This window comes from Stenella coeruleoalba (genome assembly GCF_951394435.1).
Source record: "Stenella coeruleoalba genome assembly, chromosome: 20".
Classification (NCBI taxonomy): Eukaryota; Metazoa; Chordata; class Mammalia; order Artiodactyla; family Delphinidae; genus Stenella; species Stenella coeruleoalba.
In genome coordinates this window covers 55,895,427-55,920,884 of record NC_137166.1, presented here as the reverse complement: position 1 = coordinate 55,920,884, position 25,458 = coordinate 55,895,427, and the positions used below count along the sequence as shown (strand labels likewise).

Sequence of the window (25,458 nt, the reverse complement as noted above, 5' to 3'; positions counted from 1 at the left end):
CCTGCGCGTTGGCACGAGACAGCGGGCGGGGGAAGACCCGGCCGCTTCCTGTGGGCGAGCTGAGCATAGTGCGCCTGCGTCCTGTGCGCCCGCCTCTTCTTAGGAGACCGCCCACATCCTCCGGACATCCGGTTAAGCCACGCCCCTCATGTAAATTTCACATTTAAGCCCCGCCCCGATCCCCGAATCACGCCTATTTCAGATGTTAATTATAATAATCCCCACCCGTCGTCTCAGAATCCTTCCTCCTCGACCCAGCCCCGTGAAGTGTACCCTGTTCTTCCCCGCCTCCAATCCCCTAATCTCTAGAACTCCGGCTCTCCCTCATAAGCCCCTCCTCTCAGAGCTCCTTAGGCAGAACCACGCCCCTGCGTCTAAGCCACGCCCCTTCCGTCCATACCATTTAAGTCCCACCTCTCTCATGACTTTCATGCTAAATTAATTCTGCCTCGAACTTCCAAAGCGTTCTCTGAAGTCAGTGGGTCTCAAAGTATGGTTTGGAGACCAGCAGCATTGGCATCACCAGGGAATTTGTTAGAAATGTAAATTCTCAGATCCCCCTGCCTCTGACTTCCTGAATCAGAGACCCTGGGGGTAGGGCCTAAGGACCTGGGTTTTAAAATACCCTTCAGGTGATTCTGATGCAGGCTGAAGTTTCGAACCACAGCTTTACCACACCTTACACGGTCCCTCTCGTACACTCTCTGTAAACCTCGCCCCTAACTCGGCCCCACCTCAAGCAGCTAAGCCCGATTCTATTCAGCTCTTCCTCCTAAGCGCCCCCTCCCTCAGGGGCTTTCCTTCGTTACTCCTCTTAGGTACCCCCTTTTCTCCCCTTGGCCTGCATAGCAGTCATACCCACCGCTCAGCATCTTAACAGTTCAAGTCCTACCTCTCCTAACACCTTGCTCTCCTGCAGTTTCCCCTTGAAACCCCTCCCCTCAGATAAACGCTATCCATTCTCTAAATGCTCTCAATTTCTGCCCGTCAACCCTTACACCTCCTTAAGCCCCAAGCCATCTCTCAGCCAGCCCTGCCCACAGTTCTCACCTAACTGCCCTACAAGCCTCGCCCCTCAGCCTCAGCCCCGCCTCATGAGTCCTTAGCCCCGCCCCTCCGGCCCTACCAAAGTGGTTACTCCCGCACACAACCCTCAACTCAGTGTTTCTCTGCAAACAGTGCCAGGACAGAGATGGGCCAAAGTGATGGCTGCAGAATTTCCGTGAATCTGGTTAGAACGGCGCCGGGGGTTGGCGGGGGACCTAGAGTCACGTTTGCACAGAAGGTTCAATGTTAAGAGTGGATCTTTAGAGGGAGTGCTTTGAGGTCCACTGGAGATGGGAGAAGCGTCAAAGTCTTCCCCCAAGCCAGTCTTTAGCGCCAAGCTAACGAGGCACATGACAAGGGGGTGGTGCAGCGGGGAAGAACATTTGAAGGGAGATGAAGAGGGGCGCCAGCCCTGGGATCATCACGGAACACACACAGGAAGCCAGTAGGCAGATATTTATTTCCACAGCCCCTGCCTCCACAGGCCTGTCAGTCCGAGGGAGGGTGGCAGAAGGCTGCAGGACCCGGAAGTGGACGTCCTCACCCTCGACCTTCTCCCACAACAGGAAGACTACCAGACAAGAATGTGTCCCAGTTTCCCTGCCCAGGTTCAGTGCCAGCTGAGCGCCCAGCTCTAAACCTGGCCTGGGGAGCAGTGGCCGGGGGTGGGGGTCAAGCCAGCTCTTTCCCCTCCAGCTCCTCCTCATCGGCCCCTGCCGTGGCCGGGATACCCTCGTCGTCCCACGGTGGTTCAGGTCCTGGGTCCCGAGGACCCAGGGGTGCCTCCATGGCCTCGGGGTGCTTGCGCCTGGCATGGCGCCGGAGCGTGTTGGCCTCGGTGAAGCGCAGCCGGCAGACAGGGCACTGGTAGGGGCGCTCCCCGGAGTGGACGCGGTGGTGGTGGGCCAGCTCGCCCGCCTCTCGGAAGCGGCGGGGGCAGAGCGGGCAGCGGAAGGGCCGAAGGCCGGCATGGATGTTGCAGTGCCGCCGCAGGTGGCTGGACCGCTTGAAGGTCTTGCCGCAATCCTTGCACTCGTGCGGCTTCAGCTCTGAGTGTGAGATACTGTGGCGCTCCAGGTCGGAGAGGTAGGGGAAGGCCCGAAGGCACACCGGGCAGAAGTGCGGGGCCTTCTTAGGGCCAGAGCTCTCAGGCCCGCCTGCTACTGACCCTTCAGAGACTGTGTAGGGCACACCCTGATCATCGATCAACAGGAGGTCACTGCCACCGCCGCTGCCCACCGGGGCTGTCACCCCCTGTGCCAGTGGGGGCTCCTGCCCCGACTTGGGGGGGCGGCCCCGCTTGCGAGGAAGGGAGGCCTTAAGAGTCCGATTCGAGGAGGTGCCCCCCCCAGGACGTCGGCCTCGGCGGCCCCGGGGAACAGAAGGAGGTAAGGCCAGAGGTTTCTCTTCTTCCCCGGGCAAAGGCGAAGGCCACGGGTCTGGGCTGGGCGTGTCCATTGAGCAGTGGGGGGCTTGGGTCTGGGCACTGGAGCCGGGCTAAGAGGAGAGAAGGGGTAGCCGTCAGTGCAGGAGGGTATGGAGCGCCCTTGTCCCCCAAATCCTCGCCATCCCTGGGTCCGAGTCTGTCGACCTGGGCGCGGCCAACATTCACTTGGACGCACAAACCACACTAGTGGGTAAAATAGTAAGATAATCCTGTACCAGTTGGTAAACAGGCACTGCCCTGAGCCCCACAGGTGTCTCCCAGACCTCCCTAACCCCTCCTAGACATTCAGGGTCAACTTGAGCCAAAATACAGAAAAATCTTCCAAGGAGGATAGAGTCCAACTGAGGGTGCAGGCGAGTATTTCGATCCTCAAAACAGAGAACCCATCAAACAGAAGAGCTACAGAGGCCTCAGAAATGTTTTTGTTCCTCCTTCTGACAGAAGTGACAGAGGGAGAGAAGGGGGGTCAGGACTGGAAGAAGAAAGGGATTGGTCCCAGGTGATGTTTGCCCCTAAGTTGTGGATGTGGACATATATCAGAGCTGTTAAAGGGTGTGGGCTCTGGAGCCAGAGGTTCTGGGTTCGATTCCTGAGTCTGTTACTTACTCTCTGTGTAGTGCCCTTGGGCAAGGTGCTCACCTCTCTGAGCGTCAGCTAAGCCTTTTGCAAAACAGGATGAATACTTCCACCTACTCGCACATAAAGTGCTCAGTACACGGAAGTGCTTAGGAGATACTAGCTCTTATTATCACGGTGAGCAGCTAAGCCTCACACCAACTCTCTGAATAAGGGTATATCACGCCCATTTTGCAAATGGGGAAACCAAGGCACAGGAAAGTGAAATCAGTTGCCCCAGCTCCCTCTGGCGGTACGTGGCAGGGCCAAGACTTAATCTCATGGACCCCAACGGCCCAGGGAGTGGGAAGTAATGGACCCAAGGGACATCACAGGTCCCTTAGTCCTGCGCTTGAATCCAGCTCTACCGTTCATTAACAAGTGGCTTTGCCTATCTGAGCCAGTTTCCACCTCTGTAAAATGGATACAGCAGGGTTGTTGGTCGGCATATATATAGTAAGCACCAAATGAACTACCATCACCAACACCACCATGGGACTGGGGAGTAATAAAGTGGAGGGGGAGGAGAGCACAGGTGCAGTTAGGATTAGGGGTTACAGGTGCCACTGCACCCCACTGGAACAAGCACACAGATTAAGGTCCAGAGAACGGCAGCCACTTTTCCATGATCACACGGCTCGCTCGGTTGGGGTTGCTTGGACTAGAACACGGGTCTCTGGAACGGTGCCCCTGACCCCCGCCCTCCTCCACCCCGGTGCAGGCGCGCGCCCGTGAGCACCGACCGCGCGGGGCGGGCCCTGCGGGGGCGGCGGCCAATGAACGGCGCCGGGCCGCGGACGGCGAGGGCCGCCAGGAAGGGGGTCTGCGCGCGCGCGCCCAGGCGGGCCGGCTCCGCGGGGCGCGAGGTCGGCGCGCGCGCTTCAGCGAGCGCAAGAGCAGAAGCAGGTGGGGGGCGCGCTCCAGGAGCGCGCGGCCCCGGGCCTCCCCTCCCTCCGCTCCTCTCCCCCCACCCGGGCCCCCCGCCTCTCGGGTACCTCATTTGCATGTCGCCTGGACTCGCGAGTGTGCGCGCGCGGGGGCGCGGGGCCGGCGCGTGGGAAAGGGCGGGGGCGAGGGGGCCCTGCCCCTCGGCGGCGCGCGCGCGCGGGACTGCCCCGCCCCTCGGAGCGGATGCCGGTCGGCCCCTCCCTCCCCTCCCCCTCCCCGTCGGGCCCGCGCCCGCGGGGAACAAAGGGGACCCGCTGGGTCCTAAGAGCCGGTCATATCCCCGTCGGCAAGCCGCGCCTGCGCACCCGTCGCCCTCGCTAGCCCCGAACGGGAAATTACCCCACCAACACATCCCAAACACATAGAAATGTCTTTCCTCCCACAAAGCACCCAGCCGGGTGACCCAATCAAAGAAAGGTACCGAAAGGATAAAGAGCGGGAAAATGGCCCCTCATTCCCGTAATTAACATGGCGCCTGATTAGCTTCAAAGCCCACGGGAAGCCTAAGCACAAGATGGAGCCTGCTCTATCCTCCTATCTGTATCGCAGATCAGCGAACTTCGATTTCTCTCTTCTCCTGATGCAACTCTACATCCTACCCAGGAGGAGCCTGAGGCTGCGAAAAGGGAATCATGTCAGCCCTCATCTATGTTAACACCCGCCAGCGTCGATACCGCAGGGAGGAGGCCGCGCGCGCTGAGCTTTTTGCCCTTAGTCTGTATGGCGCCGGGGGCCACCCTAAACCCCGCCCCTTCTCCATGCCCTCACCCAAGATGGCGCCACCCTGGCTTCTCGAACCTCCAGTAGCTGGGAAAGGGACGGGAAAGAGAGAGAAGGGAGGGCGGCGGGGAGGAGGGAAGCCAAGAAGGCGGGAGAAAGGGGGAGTGCGGGGGAGAAGGGAGCCGAGGCGGAAGTCGAGGGGCCCCCCGGGTGGAAGTGACGCTACCCCCGCTGCCCAAAATGTCGGCGCCCAGAGGGAGGTGTAAGTAATTAAAGAGGAAAGCCGACTGACTTTCCCGGCCTCCCGGGGCCGCCTCAGGGCTCCAGAACCCCCGCTCCGTACGAGCAAGGTGGACTCGCCCGACTGCGGGTCTAGCCTGACCTGCCCCCGCCCCGGGCGCCCGGGACCGCACCTTTTAGGGACAGGGGGGAGGGGTACAAAAGGCCGACTCTAGGGGCCTGGGTCCTCGAGCTGACTGGGGAGGGGGGCTCAGTCCCGCGGGCGACTGGGTGGGGAGGAGGCGGGGCTTAGTGGTGGCTGGGGCGGAGCAATGGGTGGGCGTGGTTTAGAGTGGAAATGGGCGGGACTGTGGGTAGAAAGTGGGAGGAGCTTAGGCAAAGGGGTGAGGTTTGACAAAGGGGCGTGGCTCAGTGAGAATGGTAGGAGGGCCCTAGGTTGAAGGGTCCTAATTGGGGCTGAGGGGGGTAAAGGGGTTCAGTGTGGAGGTGGGAGGAGCTTAGAGTAGAAGGGGTGGAGTTTGTCTAGGGATGTGGCTTTCAGGAAGTGGTGGACATAGTGAGGGGGTGGGGTTTAAGCGTGTAATTTGGGGCGTCGTAGTGGAAATAGCAAGTCTTTATATTGCAGGTGAAATGACTTAGGATGAGGAGGGTGTCAGCGAGGAAGGGCTGAGATGGCAAGAGAGGTAGAGTGGCAGGTGGTCTTGGAAAGGAAGGGGTTTACTTAAAGGCTGAGTTTAAAGGAAAACTTGAGTGGGGTTTAGGAGGCGGATCTTAGTGAGGAAGAGATGGGGGACTTCAAGAGGAAACTCGGAGGAGCTTTGCAGATAGTGGTAATCAAAACAGCTTACCTGTTGAGTCTTTGCTGTGCACAGGCGTCAGTAAGCACGCCGCACGCATGGCCACAAGTTTGCTTAGTCCTCACCACCACTCCATGAGGTAGGTCCTCCCATTATTCCTATTTTGCAGATGGAAAGAGAATCAGTTGGCTTTATCCAAGGTTCCAGGACTAGGCCTGGTCTCCCTGGAAGGTTGACTCAGGTGCGCTTAGCCCCAAATTTTCATACTGTCACTGGCTAAGATTGTCGTCAATCTTCATCTGAAGATGACTTTCATCTTCAAAAAAGAGTGGGAGTGGCTTTCAGAGGGGAAGGGGCTTGTCAAGGAATATAAGAGGCTTCAGGAACAACATGGAGACTTTGGAAGGGGTAGGCGGGACCTGAACACGAGTGGGCGGGGTTTAACCACACTCGGCGGGGCTTAGAGCGGGGCGGGAGTTCATTCACAAAGAAGGGGAGAGCTTAAAAGCATTCAGTGGCTTAGAAGTGACTTGGAAGTGATTAGGAAGCTAGATGAATGGTGGAAGGGGTTGTAGGAGAGTGGGAGGGGCTTAAAGAGCAGTAGGTGTGGCTTGGGTAGATGGGCGTGGCTTATAAGGTAGTAGGCCGGGCCTCACAGGTCTGCGAGTCCAAGGAGCCTGATAGGGGGAGGCTGATGGGGACGTGGCCCCCTCACCCCACTCCATGTCTCCCCGCTCCAGAGAGAGCCCCCACCCGCCACTGCCCTCGCACCACGCCATCATGGATGACGCCCCGCTGCCAGCGCCCCCGGTCCCTGCCCCGGCTCCGCCCGCTGTTGCCCCCCGCGTCCCGTTTCACTGCAGTGAGTGTGGCAAGAGCTTCCGCTACCGCTCGGACCTGCGGCGCCACTTCGCTCGGCACACTGCGCTCAAACCTCACGCGTGTCCGCGCTGCGGCAAAGGCTTCAAGCACAGCTTCAACCTGGCCAACCACCTGCGCTCGCACACCGGCGAGCGGCCCTACCGCTGCTCCGCCTGCCCCAAGGGGTTCCGAGACTCCACCGGCCTGCTGCACCACCAGGTGAGTCCTGCAGGCCGGCCCCAAGCTGGCCTCCCTGGGCTGGACTCGCCCTTGGAGCCCCGGGGACCCACTATGGGCAACAGACAGCTGGCCACCCTGGGCTGGACTCGCCCTTGGAGCCCCGGGGACCCACTATGGGCAACAGACAGCTGGCCCCTAAGAAAATTTCTATCTCCCTCCCTCCCTCCTTCCCTCTTCATCGAAGCACCCTGACCAGTCAAAGCATGAGTTGTTTCTATTTCAGGCTCCACCCAATCCAACATAGTAAATTTGCCCCACCTCTATGCACCTCCCCTCTCCCATGCCCCTTCTCATATGCCAGCGTCTGCAACTTTGTGCTCATCATTCCGTTACTATTTTTAAACATAGACTTACCACGTATGTACTTAATTCCTTTACTCAGCAATTACCTATTGAATGTTTTCCCTGCTCCCAACACCTGGGATACCAAGGTGAAATCAATAAAGTCCACGCCTTCGGAGAACTTACATTCCATTGCGAGTGGTCCATAGCCAGGTAGACAATCAGCAAGAAAGCAGATACACAGGCAAGGATGATCTGGGAAAGGAGAAGCGTTGGGAAGGAAGTTAAAACAACGGCAATAATAACCATCTGATATGTAGGAGTAAAGAGGGGAGAGCTATGGGCTACCACACGGTGGGGGAGGGGGAGGTCAGGGCAAGGTGATATTTGAGCTGAGGCCTGAAGGAAGAGCAGGAATCCACCATGGAACAGCATTCCAGGCAAAGGGAACAACAAGTGCAAGGATCCTGAGGCTGGAGGGGCCAAAAGCATGCTAACGTGGCCGGAAGCAGAGAACAAGAATGAGAGGGTTGAAGCTAGATCTTGGCCCTGTGGACCTGGCAGGGAGCTTCCTCCGCATCTCTCTGGGAGGCCAAGAATCTGCCCCGCGGGCTAGACCCTCAGCCCTGACGCTGGGCTCTTCCTCCTGCCCTCCCAGGTCGTCCACACTGGCGAGAAGCCCTACTGCTGCCTAGTCTGCGAGCTCCGCTTCTCCTCGCGCTCCAGCCTGGGCCGCCACCTCAAGCGCCAGCACCGTGGGGTGCTCCCGTCCCCCCTGCAGCCCGGCCCAGGCCTGCCCGCCCTGAGCGTTCCCTGCTCGGTCTGCTGCAACGTGGGGCCCTGCTCGGTGTGCGGGGGCGCGGGGGCTGGCGGCGGAGAGGGCCCAGAGGGGGCAGGCGCGGGCCCGGGGAGCTGGGGGCTGGCGGAGGCGGCGGCCGCGGCGGCGGCCTCACTGCCCCCGTTCGCGTGCGGTGCCTGCGCGCGGCGCTTCGACCAGGGCCGCGAGCTGGCAGCCCACTGGGCTGCGCACACCGACGTGAAGCCCTTCAAGTGTCCGCGCTGTGAGCGCGACTTCAACGCCCCCGCGCTGCTGGAGAGGCACAAGCTGACCCACGACCTGCAGGGACCGGGCGCGCCCCCCGCGCAGGCCTGGGTCTCCGGGGCTGGCGCCGTGCCCGAGACGGCCGGCGAGGGCGGCGCTGCGGAGGCGGGCGAGGCTCAGCCGGCCTGGGACGGCAGGCTGCTCCTGGGCCGCGCCGGGGGCGGCGTGCCCGAGCTGGGGGGCCTGCTCCCCGAGAGCGGCGGGGAGGCCCCTGCGCCCGCGGCCGCGGCCGAGCCGTCGGAAGACACCCTCTACCAGTGCGACTGCGGGACCTTCTTCGCGTCGGCGGCGGCGCTGGCCAGCCACCTGGAGGCGCACTCGCGCCCCGCGACCTACGGCTGCGGCCACTGCGGGGCCCTCTACGCGGCCCTGGCGGCCCTGGAGGAGCACCGGCGCGCCAGCCACGGCGAGGGCGGCGGTGCGGAGGAGGCGGCGGCGCCCGCCCCGGAGAGGGAGCCCGCGTCTGGGGAGCCTGCGTCCGGCTCGGGCCGCAGCAAGAAGATCTTCGGCTGCTCCGAGTGCGAGAAGCTGTTCCGCTCGCCGCGGGACCTGGAGCGGCACGTGCTGGTGCACACGGGCGAGAAGCCGTTCCCGTGCCTGGAGTGCGGCAAGTTCTTCCGCCACGAGTGCTACCTCAAGCGCCACCGGCTGCTGCACGGCACCGAGCGGCCCTTCCCCTGCCACATCTGCGGCAAGGGCTTCATCACGCTCAGCAACCTCTCCAGGCACCTGAAGCTGCACCGGGGCATGGACTGACGTGGCCAGGCCGTGCGCCCCTCCGCTAGACCACCCCTCCCGAGGGCTGGACTCAGGGCCCGGGCCAAGGGACCTAGGGACCACGAGGGAGGCCCCGGCCCTCCAGACCCAGACACGGGCCCCTGAGCTGGGGGGCAGCGAATAAACGGAGAGATTCCTCAGCTCCAGGCCCCTGGAATGCGTGCTGAGCACCCCCAAATCAACAGGCTCCTAAGCTGCGGGAGAAATGGGTCTCCACAAGTACTTCTCATCTTGCGGGCCCAAATAATAAAAGATGGGCACCCCTCCCCCAAGGGAAGACTGGCCCTCTCCCTAAGAGCCATCATTCCGACCACCTTGATCCGGAGAATGGGGGGGAGCCATGTCCCCGGATTTCCCTGGCTCCCCTCCCAATGCCACCCACCAGAGTCACTGGTGCCCCCAGATAAAGGATATAGCCGGAATCTGCCTCTCCCCTCCCCCGACTTTATTCCCTATGCGGAAAGAGGACCAGGGTAGTTGCCCCCTGCCCTCAACCCCTTCCCCAATTAGGTCTCCCTCCCCTACTAAGGAATGGATCGACCCTAATGATCTCCCCCACCCCAAAAAACTAGAATAGCCTGGTTCAAAATCCCTGCGCCCAGTAGGATGGACTGATCCAGATACACATACCCCCACGCCCTGTCCACTGGAATGGGCTGCTCCAGGTTGCCACCTGCGCCCCACCCTCCTTAGAATGCATACGGCAGGCACTCCTCCCCTTCCTCTAGCGTGTGGGCAGGTCCACGTCATTCCGCATTATGTGAACTCATGAGTGGGAGGTGGGGGACATAGGGGTATCCCTCCCACTCTGCTGTAGCACCTGTCGGTCTTTCTCTCCATGTCTGTCAGTTTGTCTCTGTGTTCTTCCCAACCCCAAGGGGAAGGGGGATTTGGCTAGGGGGTTTCCCCCTGTGAGCCTCGACCTTGCCCCCATCCCACTCCCCAGTGTCTCCTGGACCCCAATAAACCTCGTCCTGTCAGCCACCGCCGTCTCATTTTCTGATCCTTGGCTTTAGGTAGGTGGGGATTCCTCCCCCTCTGATTCAGGACAGGCCTCCTAAATAGAGGCAGATCTTTCCTTCCACCTGAGAAACTTCGAGTCCTTTAGACGGTGCATGACCCTTTTAATATCAGAGATGGTTTAGATCTCATCTAAGTGAAACCCTGCATCTTAACTACAAAATCCACCTCCAACGGACGGATATGCCCCCTAGAAACCTTCAGTCCCATAGGACACGCCCCCTGAAAACCAAACTCTTTACAGACGTCCTACCCCTAGGACGAGGCCCCGCCCCTTAGACTCTGTCTCCCAGGCAACCAAATTTGTACCTTAGCCGCTAGATCCTTCCCCTAGATTAGGATCCGCCCATCTAAGGATGGGCGGGCCCCTCAGATTATCTCCTACGGGCTAGATTACATTCCGGTACCGAGTGCCAGGTGCTGTCACCCCCTCTGGGGATCCAACAGTGAACAAAATAACTCTTTAAGAAAACGAGTGGGGCTTCCCTGGTGGCACAGTGGTAGAAAGTCTGCCTGCCAATGCAGGGGACACGGGTTTGTGCCCCGGTCCGGGAAGATCCCACATGCCGCGGAGCGGCTGGGCCCGTGAGCCATGGCCGCTGAGCCTGTGCGTCCAGAGCCTGTGCTCCACAATGGGAGAGGCCACAACAGTGAGAGGGCCGCGTACCACAAAAAAAAAAAAAAAAAAAAAGAAAACGAGTGGCTGGGCTGTGCCACCTTAGGTGGGGTGGTCCAGCAGGGAGGAGGTTGGGGGGGTGTGCTTCTCTGCAGAGGTCGCATTTGATTTGAGACCAGAAGGTCGAGGAGGGGCCGGCCAGGTGGACACCTAGATGAGCCCAGGAGGGGAGGGAGGGGTGAGATGAGGTGGAGAGGTAAGCAGGGGTCAGGGTACACAGACCCAGGTGGGCCAAGATGGGCATTTTACTGTGCTTTGTGGGCAATGGCAAGCAAGACTGTAAGTGTGAAGGGATGTGACCACTCTTTTACTTTCCAAGGGTCCCTCTGTCTGCTGAGTGGAAAAGGGACTGGAGGGGGCAGAGTGAATGCAGCAGAGGCTACTGCAGTCCACCAGGAGAGGGGTGTGGGGACCTGGAGCAGAGGGATGGACAGAACTAGGTGAGCCCAAGATGAATTCTGGAGGTGGAATGTGAGAGCGTGTGTTGTGTGTGCGCCTGCGTAATGGAAAGGGAGGAATGGGGGCGGGGCAGGGAACTGGTTGCGAGGTGCTGCTTTGTATTAAGACCAGAAAACGAAGAGAGAACAAGTTCGGGTGGAGGCTAGAGGGGTCAGGAGTTCCATCTTGAGCTTCTTAAATTTGAGACGCTTGGGAGATTGGCATGCTCTAATAAGGCTGAAGATGTCCATATGACAAAGATAGGCACGAATCCTAGAGAAACTCATGTTCACCTGCACCAGGAGACTCATATAAGAACATTCACAGCAGCAAAATGTACAGCCCTGAACTCAGAACAACTCAAATGTCCATTGGTTTGGGCTGAATGTTTGTGTCACCCCAAATTCATATGTCGAAATCCTAATGCCGGGACTTCCCTGGTGGCGCAGTGGTTAAGACTCCGCCTGCCAATGCAGGGGACATGGGTTCGAGCCCTAGTCCGGGAAGATCCCACATGCCGCGGAGCAATTAAGCCCGTGCGCCACAACTACTGAGCCTGTGCTCTAGAGCCTGTGCGCCGCAACTACTGAGCCCGCATGCTGCAACTACTGAAGCCCGTGCACCTAGAGCTCATGCTCCGTGACAAGAGAAGCCACAGCAATGAGAAGCCTGTGCACCGCAACAAAGAGTAGCCCCCGCTCGCCGCAACTGGAGAAAGCCCGCGCGTAGCAACCAAGACCCAACGCAGCCCATAAATAAATAAATAAATAAAAGAAATCCTAAGGCCCAATGTGATGGTACTTGGAGGTGGAGCCTTTGGAAGGTGCTTAAGTCAAGAGAGTGGAGCCCTCATGAATGGGATTAGTGCCTTTATAGAAGAGGCATCAGAGAGACCCCTAGCCCCTTCCACCAGGTAAGGGCACAGCAAGAAGGAACACCTGTGAACAAGGAAGAGGACTCTCCAGAAGGTGACCATGCTGGCACCTTGATCTTGGACTTCCCAGCTTCCAGAAGTGTGAGCAATAAATTTCTATTGCTTATAAGCCACCTGGTCTGTGGTATTTTGTTATAGTAGCCCCAACAGATTAAGACATTCATCAACAATACAGTGGATAAATAAATGATGGTATATTATGCCATAGAATACTATGCAGCAAGAGAACGAATGAGTACAGATGCACAAAATTACATGAATGAAAGTTACAAAGAAGCTGGATGCAAGAAACCAGGTACATAGAGTACCATTCCATTTCTATAACATTTAAGCAAGCAAAACTAAACTGTAATATTGTTTAGGATGCCTTGTGGATGTGAGCCATCTAGAAGAGCAAGGAAAACTTTTTTTTTTCCATAAAACTCAGAACAGTGGAGTTGGATGGGTTAAATTCGGGATGGGACATGGTGGAACCTTCTATGGGCTGTGGGGTGGCTGCCAACATTCCGTTTCTTAATCTGGTGATTATTTTATAATTATTTGTTAAATTGTGCGTTTTTATCGTGCCCCTTTCATCTATACGTCTTATATTTCACAAGGAAAAACATTTAAAGGAGGGAGATAAGTTTGGAGGCAAACAAGTAAGAGTTTGGCATTCAAGGAAGACATTTTTGCCTGGAGATCCACAATTGCCCATTTGAAAAGGCTCCAGGTCGGCCCCTGGGAACGCTCACCTTGGAGACATTCCTCTCCACTCTGCCACCAGTACACAGGAAGGGGGATCAGACTCACCCCTTTGGGGGGGGGGAATACTTCGCGTTGGAAAAACAAGACCCGCCTCCTTAGATATAGGTGCCGCCCCCAGGGACAAGACCTGCCCACTTGGAGACTGGCTCGGCCTCCAGAGCTGAGGGCCTGGAAAAGTGCCAGGGTTGTCATGGAGATGGCCGCCAGGCAATGGGGTGATGAATAGGGACCTCCTGCCTACCTCACCTCCACTCCAATCCTTTCTCTTCTGAGAGGGTAGCAATAGGGATTCGTCCCCTTTCCCGAGTGTCTCAGTGCCAGGTGGTGGGCTGGACCTCGTCCCCACTCGTGGCCGCATCTTATCAATGTGCTAATTGAGGCTCGAAGGCAGAGGGGGAGGATTTTACCCTGGGGGTGAGCTCAACCGGTCCAGAGCATCAGTTACTAGCCAGACGCTGGCGACTCCGACGCCTCTGTGGGCAGAGCTGACTCTCACATGCGGACAGGTGGAGCCAGCCACCCGCACCGCCCGCTCACATCTGATGTGATGCGCTTCGCATCTCCCCACCACGTCGGTCTTCTCCCCTTCCAGGGCGCCCCCCACTCCAAAACCTGAGGCCCTCACTCCTCCTCACCCTTCGTCCCTCTTTATTCACCCACAAATACTGCTTGATATGCGAGGCTTGCTGAGGGTAGAGCAGTTACACAGGCGAAGCCTGGCATATAAACTCCCTGGGAATTTATATTCCATGTGGAAGGGGAAACAGGCAAAATAGGAAAAGTAGCCTAATGTTTGCAGTAAGTACAAAGTTGAAAATTAGGGCAGAGCAAGGACTAGAGGGTGTCAGGAAGGCTATTTTATTTTTATTTATTTATTTATTGGCCGTACTGCGCAGTTTGTGGGATCTTAGTTCCGCCACCAGGGATGGAACCCATGGCCCCTGCAGTGGGAGCGCGGAGTCCTAACCACTGGACCGCCAGGGAATTCCCAGGAGGGTTGTTTTAGGTAACGTGAACGGGACAGGTGTCTCTGGGGAGATCTGTAAGAAATGAGGGAAGTACGGGAAAAATTATGGAAAGCTAGGAGAAGGACATTCCAGGCAGTGAACTGCACGTGCAAAGGCCCTGAGTCCGAAAGAGCAGAGAGGGCAGTGTGGATGGAGCAGAGTGAAGCAGAGGGAGAAAGACAGGAATCCGTGAAGGGAGCTTCCAGGGTTCAGACGGTAGGGCGTGGGGTGCAGATGAGGAAGGTGGGGAGGAAGAGGTGAGAGCCACGGGACGGTGTTCAGCACAGGAGCGAAGTGATGTGATTTCTAGGTGCCGGAGACTGCACGCGAGGGAGGCGGGGGGCCGAGGCAGGGAAGCCAATGAGGAGGTGGAGGCGGTGGGAATGGCATCCAGGAGGGCAGCCCTGAGCCAATCAGCGCCAGGTCCCGCCCCCTGCCCGAGGCCGGCCCCGCCCAGGCCCCCCATCTCTCACCTGGACCCGGGCACCGCCTCCTTCCTGCTCCCCGCCTCGGTCTCCCCTGCATCCGGCCGGGCCTCCTCGCGGGTCCCACAGGAATTTCTCTAAAACACTAATCGGATCATGTGACTCTCCAGCTTAAAACCTTTTCAATGGCTTCTCAGTACACTCGGAATGCGTCCAGCATTCAGCCTGGACTAGGACGCCGGACATAGTTGCTCGTGCAGCTCCGGCCTCTCTCCACCACACTGGCCGCCTTTGATGCCCCAATCCAAGGCCCCAAATCTCCCCCAGGACATGATCCCCACCTCTGCCTACGCCTACACACACATATAACACGCTGATCTCTCTGAAATTTCTTTCCCCTCAACCTCATTGCTGAATTCGTTTCTTTCATTTAGGAAAAAATATATATTAAGTCTTCAAAATATAGATAATAAAATAATAACACACTCACACACCCTAGGTATATACGCAAAAGAACTGAAAACAGCCATTAAAAGAAAAACTTATACATAACAAATGTTCATAACAGTACTGCTCACAATAGCCAAAAGGTAGATACAACCCAAGGTCCATGAACAAATGAATGGATAAACAAAATACAGTATACCCATACAGTGGAATATTATTCAGCCATAAAAAGGAATGAAGTGCTCCCACACGCTACAATGTGGATGAACCTTGAAAACATTATGCTAAGTGAAAGAAGCCAGTCATAAAAGACCTCATACTAGATGACTTAACTGATATGAAATATCCACAGAAGACAAACCCAAAGAGACAGAAAGACGATTATTTGTTGCCAGGAGATGGGGGGAGAAGGGAATGGGGAATGACAGATTAATGGATCCGGGTTTCTGTTTGGGGTGATGAAAAAGTTCTGGAACTAGATAGTGGAACTAGTGAATTTTTCTTTGTTTTTGTTTGTTTGTTTGTTTTTGTTTGCTTTTGGCCGCCCTGTATGGCAGGAGGGATCTTAGTTCCCCTATCAGGGATCCAACCTGTGCCCCCTGCAGTGGAAACGCAGAGTCCTAACCACTGCACAGCCAGGGAATTCCCCTCGAGAATGTACTTAATGACACTGAGTTGTACACTTCAAAATGGTTAAAATGGTAAATTTTATGTTACATGTATTTCAACAAATAAAAAGTATACACACACACCCACCCATATATTGACTACCAGGTTTTTTTTTTTTTTTTTTTTTCTTTAATTGGGCCTCTCACTGTTGTTGTGGCCTCTCCCGTTGCGGAGCACAGGCTCCAGACGCGCAGGCTCAGCGGCCATGGCTCACGGGCCCAGCCGCTCCGCGGCATGTGGGATCCTCCCGGACCGGGGCACGAACCTGTGTCCCCTGCATCGGCAGGCGGACTCTCAACCACTGCGCCACCAGGGAAGCCCCTGACTACCAGTTTTATTAAAACATAAGAGGTACACCTGACTCCATAGACCTCCCCCCCCTCCAAGATGATTGCCTCTCCCTTCTCAAAGGTAACCCCTATCCCAAATTTGGTGCTTATTGTTTCCATGGATGTGTTTAGACTTCTGCTCTATATGTATATGTCCTTAAAAATGTAGTATTATTGACCAGATGTTTTGAAAAATCATGCTCCTCACCATCATTTCTCCCATCTCTTTGTGAAATGCAAAGACTTAGACTCACTACTTTGAAACCTCTCAGTACCTCACTTTACTGCTCTGTGAAATGGGAGAATGTTGTGCACTTCTTAACGTAAGGAGGAACAAATGGGCTTGTATTTGTAAAGCACTTACAAGAGTAAGCTATCATTTATTTTCATTGTATTTATTTTTATTATCCCCCATCATTTGTTTCTTTTTCCTTTACTTTGTTAAGTATGAAACACATTCACGTGGTTTCAAATTCCAAAAGTACAAAAGGGCAGAGCGTAGTAAGTTTCAGTCCTGGGAGTTAGAATGTTGCCAGTTTTTTCTCTCTCCTTCCAGTTCTCCCAGACACAACCCGCTGATAAGTGCAGACAGAACAGGCTGCAGGCTGTGCTCCACCTTCCGTGTTTTCTCCGTTATCATTTGGAGCCTTTCCATGTTTTTACACAGTGAGGTTAACCTCTTCATTCTTTTTTTTATGGACACATAGCGTTCTGCTGGGTAGCTCAATCACGATTTATCACTCAAATCCCTGACCGATGGGCAGGTAGCTCATTTCCTGTCTTTCGAAGTCATGCACAATACTGCAACGATTAACCTGGTACAGACACCGTTTGTGGCATGTTTCTGAGTAGAACTGTCAGAAGAATAGTGTCTGTGTCGGTATATTTCTCTCCCATTTCCATTTGCCTCCCGCTTCCCATTCCTAACCCTCGGCTTTCATCCTGCAGGTTTCAGCGGAAACATCGTTGCCTCCAGGAAGCCTTCAGGGATCACTCTCAGTGTTGTCTCTGCTCCCTGTAATCCCACTGCATCCTGCTTCTGGCTTTGGAGCACACTCTCCAGAAGGGCCATTGGATCTGTGTTTGTCTGCCTCCTCTGCCAGTCCCTGAGCTCCCTATGGACAGGGTCCAGCGGCCTCTGTCTTTGCCACTGCAGCTCCAGCACCAAGGACAGAGCTAGAACATAGTAGGTGCTCAGTTAATATTGGTGGCTTAGGATCGAGTGAATATATGCTGCAAAATGAGTAACTGGTCTCTTAGGGTCAAGTGGATATACGCGGGGTTTATCACAGAGGAGGAGACTGAGGCTCAGAGAAGGGAAAGTCGCTTGCTCAGGCACCCACGTGAAGGCTGCTGTCAGGTTTTAGTCCAGATTGCCGGTACTTTCCCTGAAGCCTCTGTCACTGCCTCATTCATCTCCTTTCCCGGCCACCCCTCTCGCCCAACACAGTGCCTGGCACAGACAGGACCTGATAAATGTGTATTTGTTGAAGGAATGAATGAATATGTGTGTCTGTTGGGGAGGGGAAGAAGGGGGGCCGGACCCAGCCCCCTCCTCCCTCGGGAGCCCAGAGGACGGGGCCCCAGCCCCCTCCCCTTACAGAACCCAGGAGTCCAAGCCGCGCCCCCCTCTCCGCCCCCTGGCTCTCCTCCTCCACCATCTTCCGGCTTCCCAGCCAGTCTTTCCTCTCTCAGGCTCGGACGAAAAGCCGGGTTTCCGGGGGGAAGGCTTAGGCGGTGACACCGAGCCCAGCCTCCTCCACCCCCCACCACGCTCGGGGCCCTCCCTCCCTGCCACCACCATCCGCGCTCGGCCGGCCGCGGGGAAGGAAGAAAGGAGCAAAGGAGGCGGAGGTAAGAGCCGGGCGCCCAGTCATCGGGGCGAGCCCCAGGCCCCGGGCTCAGAAATCTGCAAGGCCTCGGCCCGCGGCCCCAGTTCTGCAGATCATGCCTGCGGGGAACCAAAGGCTGGGCCCAGCGGGGAGACCGCGGCCCCCCCTTGGAGACCTAGGGCTCCCGACCCCCAGCAGCCTTCCTCGGGGGCGTGTGGGGGGTCCAGGGCCCTGGCCCTCAGCCTCCTCCTCGCTGGAGATTTCGAGCAGCTGGGCCCCCAGCCCCCTCCTCCCCCTTGTCTTGGGGGCTCAGGCCCCTCCCCACAGCCCTGTCCACCACTGGGACCCAGGAATCCATACCCACCACGTACAGAAGTCTAGAGGCTGGACCCCGGTCATCTCCCAACCCCCCCCCACACCCCCAACCTCAGCGCCCGGGATCTCGCCCCCTCCCTCCCTAGCCCCCTCCCTGCCCAAGAGTCTGAGCCCTCCTACTCCCGGCCTCTCCCAGACTCTGGCGACTGGGCACCCACACTCCATTTCCGGGGCCTCCCGATTTTGAATCCCACCCCCTCCACTCTGGCACCAAGGGCTGTTTCCCAGCCCCTCCCCATACGTTCCAGTGGGGCCCCTGGAGGAAAAGCAGTTCACTGACTTTGTCTGCCTCTGTCTCTTCTACTGTCTCTGTCTTGTTCTCCCTCCCTCCACCCTGCCATGGTTCCTCTGATCTCTGTGTTTGCACCATCTCTGCCTAAATCTCTTTGTTTTCTCTTCATCTCTGTCTCTGCTGGGTGTCCCCATCTCTCTCTCCTGCTTTCTGCCTCTCACCATCCTTTCTGTTTCTCCTGGTCTCTACCTCTCATCTCGGCCTTTTTCGTCTGTCTCGCCTTCCCTTGCCCGGCTAAATATCTGACCCTCTCTGTGTCTCCTTGTCTGTCTCCTTGTCTCTCTCTGCACCCCCCTGCCTCCCCAAATCTCCACCTCTTCCCTATCTCTTTACAGGCATGGATCCGCAGCCTCCTCCACCAGCCCAGGGCAGCCCACCTCACCGTGGCCGGGGCCGGGGTCGTGGCCGAGGCCGTGGTAGAGGCCGAGGCCGTGGCAGGGGGGGCGCTGGAGCTCCTCGGGCGCCCCTGCCCTGCCCCACCTGTGGCCGCCTCTTCCGCTTCCCCTACTACCTCTCCCGGCACCGGCTGAGCCACTCGGGCCTGCGGCCCCATGCCTGCCCCCTATGCCCCAAGGCCTTCCGCCGGCCTGCCCACCTCTCGCGCCACCTGCGTGGCCACGGGCCGCAGCCCCCGCTGCGCTGCGCCGCCTGCCCCCGCACCTTCCCTGAGCCTGCCCAGCTCAGGCGCCACCTGGCCCAGGAGCACGCGGGCGGCGGGGTCGAGCTGGCCATCGAGAGGGCAGCCAAGGAGGCGGCCGGGTCCGGCTGGAGCCCGCAGGACAAGGGCGCCGAGCAGCCCACCTCTGTAGCAGCGGGCGCCGCGGAGGAGGAGGCGGAGGCGGCGGCGCGGCCCGAGACGTGGTCCGCGGGGGAGCCGGCCACGCTGGCGGCCGCCACGAGCGCGGAGGCCCGCGAGTCGGAGGAGGAGGAGGCCGAGGCCGGGGCGGCGGAGCTGAGGGCCGAGCTGGCGCTGGCGGCCGGACGGCAGGAGGAGAAGCAGGTCCTGCTCCAGGCCGACTGGACGCTGCTGTGCCTCCGCTGCCGTGAAGCTTTCGCCACCAAGGGCGAGCTCAAAGCGCACCCATGCCTGCGCCCCGAGGGCGAACAGGAGGGCGAAGGGGGGCCCCCGCCCCGTCCCAAGCGCCACCAGTGCTCCATCTGCCTCAAGGCCTTCGCCAGGCCCTGGTCGCTGTCCCGCCACCGGCTGGTCCACTCCACCGACCGCCCCTTCGTGTGCACGGACTGTGGCCTGGCCTTCCGCCTCGCCTCCTACCTCCGCCAGCACCGTCGCGTCCACGGCGCGCTCAGCCTCCTGGCCCCGCTGCCCGCGGCGGGCAAGAAGGACGACAAGGTGTCGGGCGGACGGACCTCAGGGAAGGGGCCCGAGGGGGGCGAAGGGGCAGAGTGTGGGGGCGCCTCGGAGGGTGGAGAAGGCGGGCAGAACGGAGGGGATGCCGCCCCGGCCCGGCCCCCCGCCGGGGAGCCCCGATTCTGGTGCCCCGAGTGCGGCAAAGGTTTCCGGCGCCGTGCGCACTTGCGGCAGCACGGGGTAACCCACTCTGGGGCGCGGCCCTTCCAGTGCGTGCGCTGCCAGCGGGAGTTCAAGCGGCTGGCCGACCTGGCCCGCCACGCGCAGGTCCACGCGGGCGGTCCGGCCCCGCACCCGTGCCCGCACTGCTCGCGGCGCTTCTCGCGCGCCTATAGCCTCCTGCGCCACCAACGCTGCCACCGCGCTGAGCTGGAGAGGGCCGCCGCCGCGCAGCAGGCGCTCCAGGCCCAGGCCCCGCCGTCGCCCCCGCCGCCCCCGCCGCCCCCCGCTGGCCAGGAGGAGGAAGGGCTTCCGCTGCCCATCGCACACATCAAGGAGGAGCCGCCCTCCCCGGGGACCCCACCTCGGCCGCCGCCGGCACCCCCCGTCTTCCTCAGCGCCTCCTGTTTTGACAGCCAAGACCACTCAGCCTTCGAGATGGAGGAAGAAGAGATTGACAGCAAGGCCCACCTGCGCGGATTGGGGGGCCTGGCCTCCTGACCCGCACACCCATCCTCAGCCCCTCCGTTTGGCCTCCCGGTTTGCAATATGAAGGAGGGAAGTTGAAGGAGAGGAACCTCCTCTGTGTACCCACCCCTCCCCTTCTAGCCCTCGACACTAAGGAGGGAGGAGGCTGGGCCGCCCCTCCCTCCCCATCGCCCACCCCCAGACCCCCCTGATGCTGGTTAGAAACTGCTCACCCCACTTCTGAAGGCAGGACGCTGATTCAGGAGGTGGGGGACACTGGCCAGAGGGATGGACACTGAGGCGGGGGCCCCCGGCCTGGCTGTCCCCCGTTACACACACTGGACACCATCACCTCTTTGGAACTGCCAGACCCTATGGGGGGCCCCCAGTGAGCAAAGGTCTGTCCCTGTCCCTTTGTCTGTCTGTGAATAAATGTGAGTTCGTGGAACTGGAGAGAGTGGGGCTGTCTGTGGGAGTGAGGGCTGGCTGAGGGCATCTGGGTGAGCAGGGATGTGTCCACCAGGCTCGGAGCTTGGGTTCAGAGCGGGAAGGATGCAGGATAAGCACGTCAGGGACCATGGGGCTCTCAGCCAAGCAGGCAACGCACAAGAAGCGGGAGTGGAAGAAGGCAAGCTGCCACCTGCCCTGGGCATCTTCAAGGATCCCTACGTGGAATCCATCATTTACCAGACGCAGCGCTAGGCCCCACAGAAACCCGCACTGGGAGGGGCTGGAATTGTAGCTCTGCACAGCCTGATGCGGTTTAGCTGCTGGCCCCTGGCGGCTGCTCCCAGTGGAGAATAATATCAATACATTTACAATAAAATAATTAAAATGAAATAAGATTAAAAGTTCAGTTCTTCGGTCACACTGTTTCAAGTGCCCAGTATCCCCCTGTGGCTGGTGGCTACGCTGTTGGACAGCACAGATCTAGAACATTCCACATCGCAAAAAGTTCCACTGGACCTTGCTGCCCTAGGTAATAAACCAATGTGCAACATAACGTCAGGTATTGGTAAGGGCTTCCAAGAAAACTACAGGGCACTGTGAAAAGGGAGCCCGTGGGGAGGGCGGGGCCTCTGGGGAGATGACATCTGACCTTTGACCTTCAAAGAACCAGGTGGAGGGGCGGGAAGAGCAGGGGCAAAGGCCGTGTGTGAGGTGGTTGGGTGCTACATGTTTGAGAAACCGCAAGGAATTGGTGGTGGGTTGGGGAGCGTCGTTTTCTACATATCCTCCAGGTGTGTGCGTGTGTGTGTGTGTGTGTGTGTGTGTGTTTAACCCATTTGTTTAGGTCCTAGTAGTGGGGTGGGGGAAGGATGTCTCCAAGCCAATCCTCCTTAAACTTCTCTTTCCTCCCGTTGACATCCTGCCTTCCCCAGCTCTCCCTTGCTCTATGCAGATAATGACACTACCTACTTAGGTATCCTGACACCTGTAAGGCCAGGCCAGAGAGGGGTGACATCATGCTTGTTTCCCAGGGCAACAAACCAAGGTGTCTTGGAGGCTCAGGAGGGAAGTTTGCTTCCCTGGTGTGATGAAACATAGGCAGAGGGGGGAGGGCCGGCGGGAAGCTGGAAAGAGGGCCGCTGAGAGTCAGGGAGGGGAGATGATGACCACCCAGAGCTTTGCAGAATTCCCTCTGTCCAAGAGGTAATGAGACACATCTTAGCCGAGCCCTTGGAACGGTGCCTGGCACGTAGGAAGCACTCAACACGTGCTAGCCTGTTTGATCAGCCCTGTGTTCACTACCACCCAGTGCTGGATGCTGGGGGCAAAGACCAGCTGAGCACCTGCCCTCACGGAGCTTACAGACCAGTGGGGAAGACGGATAAGAATCAAATATTGGCACAAATAAATTAGGGTTTCCAAATGAGCCTATGCACTAGATCCTACAGGAATCTGTAACTTAACCTTGGGTGTTGGGGAGAAGGGGTGCTGGGCTATGCTTTCTTCACAGGCCAGCCACCTACCCCCCGCCCAGGAACCTTCAGTGGCTCCCTATTACCACATCCCAATGTGGGCCAGAAAACTTTTCAGCACAATCTCATGGACAGAACTCATTGAGGGAGACGTTTATACAGCCCCATTTATAGAAGGGGCAAACTGAGGATTAAAGCTAAGAAGGCACTTGTCCTACTTCTGTGATCACTAATATGAATTGCGTCCTTCGTATTAAAGGGTTACTTTGGGGAATTCCCTGGCGATCCAGTGGTTAGGACTCCGCACTCTCACTGCCGAGGTCCCAGGTTTGATCTCTGATCTCTGGTCGGGGAACTAAGATCCCACAAGCCGGGTAGCGCGGCCAAAAAAAAAAAAGGTTACTTTGTGGAAAGAGCTGAAGACAATGGTTGGCACCTGGGAGGAAGTCTTTGCTGTTGTTGCTTTGTTATTATTATTCTCCCAGGTTGCTATAAATATGATCTCAGGGAATCCTAGTTCTTGATGGGAAACATCCTCACCATTTTCCAGAGGTGGAAACAGCGCTCAGAGCGGAAGTCTCTTGTCCAAAATCCCATAGCTAGGAACTGGTGGACACAGGATTTGAACCTAGGCTGGACCAGCTCCATGCCCTGAACCCAACATCAGGCCCATGTGACCTTCACAATCAGCTCCCAGCCACACAACCCACCTTTCCAGCTCCCCCCGCACACACACACACATCCTGGTCTCCAAGCCCCAAGGCAACCCCTGCCACTACAGATTTGCCCACCACCTTCCCCCACCCCATACGCTCCCTCAACCTTGACATGCCACATCCGAAGAGAAACACTCCTAGAACAAAATACAGAACTTATGGCAAGAAAAGGGCCTTAGAGATGGAGCCCAGTTCTCCCATTTTGCAGATAAGAAAACTGAGGCCCACGTCTGTGGGACAGGCACAGGAAATGGTAAAATAACCAAGTAATTTGTATTATTATGAAGCAATAGTAGTGGTGTTCATGAATCTAACCCTACTGCTTGTCTTTCCCTGTGGTGAGCATCTTACACGGACGATCTCAACGCACTTGTTAATAATAATACAAAATACATTTCTTGAGTATTTACCCTACATCTCTTTCTGAGGGGATTTACGTGGATTAGCTCACTTAATCTTCGCCTCATCAGATAGATACTATTATGAGCTCTGTTTTTTTCTTCTTAAGCAGCTTTGTTGAGGTATCATTTACATGCCACAGAACTCACTCATTCTAAGTGTACCATTCAATGATTTTTAGTAAATTCACAGGATTGTGCAGCTATCATCACAATCCAATTTTAGAACATTTCCATCACCCCAGGAAGATCTCTTGTGCTCATTAATCGTCACGTCCCGTTTCCACCTGCAGTTCCAGGCAGCCGCTAAAGTACTTTCTGGAGATTTGCCTTTCTGGACATTTCATAGACATGGATCATACAATATGTGGCCTTTTGTATCTGGCCTCTTTCACTTAATGTCTTCAAGGTCCATCCATGTTGTAAATTGTAACAGCACGTCATTACTTTTACGGCTGAATAATATTCCATTATATGGACAGACCGCATTTTTTTTTTTTTATCAGTTCATCGTTGATGGGGGTTTGGGCTGTATCTACTCTTTGGCTGTTATAAATAGTGCTGCTATGAACATGTGTGTACAAGTCTTCCCGTAGACGTATGCTTCTGTTTCTCTTGGGCAGATTCCCAGGAGCGGAATTGCCACAGTGTGTGGGAAGTTTACAATGAACTTTTTAAGAAACTGCCAGACTATTTTCCACTTACCATCCCACCAGCATGAGGGCTTCCCAAGGGGGCTCCATTTTCCTGAGAAGGAAACTCAAGTACAGAGATGTGAAATGACTTGCCCAAGGTCACACAGCTAGTAAGTAGCAGATCTGGATAAGACCCCAGGCATTGTGGTCCCAAAGCCTGTGCTCTTCTTTTTTTTTTTTTCATTTTCCAGTTCTTTTTTTATTGAGGTAAAACATAACATAAAATTTACCTTTTTTAACCATTTATGTGTACAGTTCAGTGGCATTAAGGACACTCCTATTGTCCTGTAACCATTACCATCCTCCATCTCCAGAACATTTTCATTGTCCCCAACTGAAACTCTGTCCCCATTAAACAATAATAACTCTCTGTTCCCCCTCCATCTGGCCCCCGGCAACCACCCTTCTACTTTCTGGCCCTATGAATATGACTACTCCAGGTATGCAAAGAAAAACTCTTCTGTTTTTCTTCTCTACTCTCCTACAACACTACTCATGGAATACTTCACCTCTGACACTTCCGGTCACCAAATGTGTGTGTGACATTTGGTCACACATCAAGCAATTCTGCAGCAAAGCTGGGTGTCTACAGTTCGGTTCAGTTCTGACACTGTCTACCTGCAGATGATGTCAGATCCCACAGATGAAGGGGTCAGTCCTGCAAGACGGCATCTTCCCTCCCCAATTTCAGACACAATCAAAGTCTGGGTTTTTACCCATGCCAAAGCCTGTGCTCTTAACCCCTTATACAAGGATTCACCCTAACCTTGTTCACTCATCATTCATTCATTCATTCATTCATTGAGCAACATGTGCTTACAGGTAGGAGACACATCAGTGGACAAGCAAACAAGGTTACATTCTGGTAGGGGATGCAGCTAAACAAATATACTTAGGACATCAATTCAACAAATACTTACCGAACTCCCACTCTGGGCTGGGCACCGTCCTAGGTGTTGATCGTCCACCGGCTAATGAAACAGACACAAATCCCTCCCCACGTGGGGCATCCATCCTGGTGGGCAGAGACAGACATGAAAACACAGTGAGCAAGTAAGTGATGAAGCATCTTGGGAGGGGATGATGCTGTGGAGCAGGGTGATGCAGGACAAGGTGGGGGTCGGGTGGGAACTGCAGGCCTGTCCAAACAGGAGCCAAAGGGGGGAGCCTCGCAGGTAACTGGGGATGTGTCCCAAGGGAGGTGCACAGTGCATGCACAGGTCCTGAGGTGGGAATGTGACCAGCATGTTCAGGGGGCAGAGAGGCCAGCCTGAGTGGAGGGGGGGATGGGGGTCCAGATCCAGTAGCAACTCGAAAAGACTCTGGTTTCTTCTTAAATGAAATGCAGACAGAGGGACTTCCCTGGTGGTCCAGTGGTTTAAAACTTTGCCTTCCAATGCAGGGGGTGCAAGTTCAATTCCTGGTTGGGGAGCTAAGATCCCACATGTCACACGGCCAAATAAA

General features: G+C 56.6%; 3 protein-coding genes across 6 annotated transcripts; 2 read left to right on the top strand and 1 right to left on the bottom strand.

Annotated features, from left to right (window-relative positions):
- Positions 1–1,298: 1,298 nt before the first annotated feature.
- On the bottom strand, positions 1,299–7,467 carry ZNF524 (zinc finger protein 524). 2 transcript variants are annotated; one of them, XM_079907846.1, is made up of 3 exons: positions 7,384–7,467; positions 5,866–5,972; positions 1,299–2,544 (listed from the first exon to the last, which is right to left on the bottom strand). In XM_079907846.1, the coding sequence occupies exon 3, from the start codon at positions 2,503–2,505 to the stop codon at positions 1,720–1,722; it is 786 nt and encodes a 261-aa protein (XP_079763972.1). In that variant the 5' UTR covers positions 2,506–2,544; positions 5,866–5,972; positions 7,384–7,467; the 3' UTR covers positions 1,299–1,719. The 2 variants fall into 2 exon arrangements, with proteins under 2 accessions (XP_079763972.1, XP_079763971.1); XM_079907845.1 differs by lacking the exons at positions 5,866–5,972; positions 7,384–7,467 and adding an exon at positions 4,105–4,239.
- On the top strand, positions 4,684–10,052 carry FIZ1 (FLT3 interacting zinc finger 1). Of its 3 annotated transcripts, none has more exons than XM_079907842.1 (3): positions 4,684–5,039; positions 6,555–6,894; positions 7,856–10,052. In XM_079907842.1, the coding sequence occupies exons 1-3, from the start codon at positions 4,690–4,692 to the stop codon at positions 9,053–9,055; spliced, it is 1,890 nt and encodes a 629-aa protein (XP_079763968.1). In that variant the 5' UTR covers positions 4,684–4,689; the 3' UTR covers positions 9,056–10,052. The 3 variants fall into 3 exon arrangements, with proteins under 3 accessions (XP_079763968.1, XP_079763969.1, XP_079763970.1); XM_079907843.1 differs by lacking the exon at positions 4,684–5,039 and adding an exon at positions 5,332–5,953; XM_079907844.1 differs by lacking the exon at positions 4,684–5,039 and adding an exon at positions 5,332–6,055.
- Positions 10,053–17,491: 7,439 nt separating this feature from the next.
- Positions 17,492–21,050, top strand: ZNF579 (zinc finger protein 579). The gene is made up of 2 exons (XM_079907646.1): positions 17,492–17,622; positions 18,603–21,050. The coding sequence occupies exon 2, from the start codon at positions 18,605–18,607 to the stop codon at positions 20,294–20,296; it is 1,692 nt and encodes a 563-aa protein (XP_079763772.1). The 5' UTR covers positions 17,492–17,622; positions 18,603–18,604; the 3' UTR covers positions 20,297–21,050.
- The last annotated feature ends 4,408 nt before the right edge of the window (positions 21,051–25,458 follow it).

Excerpts from the sequence above, each read along its gene's own strand:
- ZNF579 (XM_079907646.1), top strand. The coding sequence starts at position 18,605 with ATGGATCCGCAGCCTCCTCCACCAGCCCAGGGCAGCCCACCTCACCGT.
- ZNF524 (XM_079907846.1), bottom strand. The coding sequence starts at position 2,505 with ATGGACACGCCCAGCCCAGACCCGTGGCCTTCGCCTTTGCCCGGGGAA.
- FIZ1 (XM_079907842.1), top strand. The coding sequence starts at position 4,690 with ATGTCAGCCCTCATCTATGTTAACACCCGCCAGCGTCGATACCGCAGG. Across the intron at positions 5,040-6,554 it reads GTCGGCGCCCAGAGGGAGGT|AGAGAGCCCCCACCCGCCAC; the intron begins GTAAGTAATTAA and ends TCCCCGCTCCAG. Across the intron at positions 6,895-7,855 it reads CCGGCCTGCTGCACCACCAG|GTCGTCCACACTGGCGAGAA; the intron begins GTGAGTCCTGCA and ends CTGCCCTCCCAG.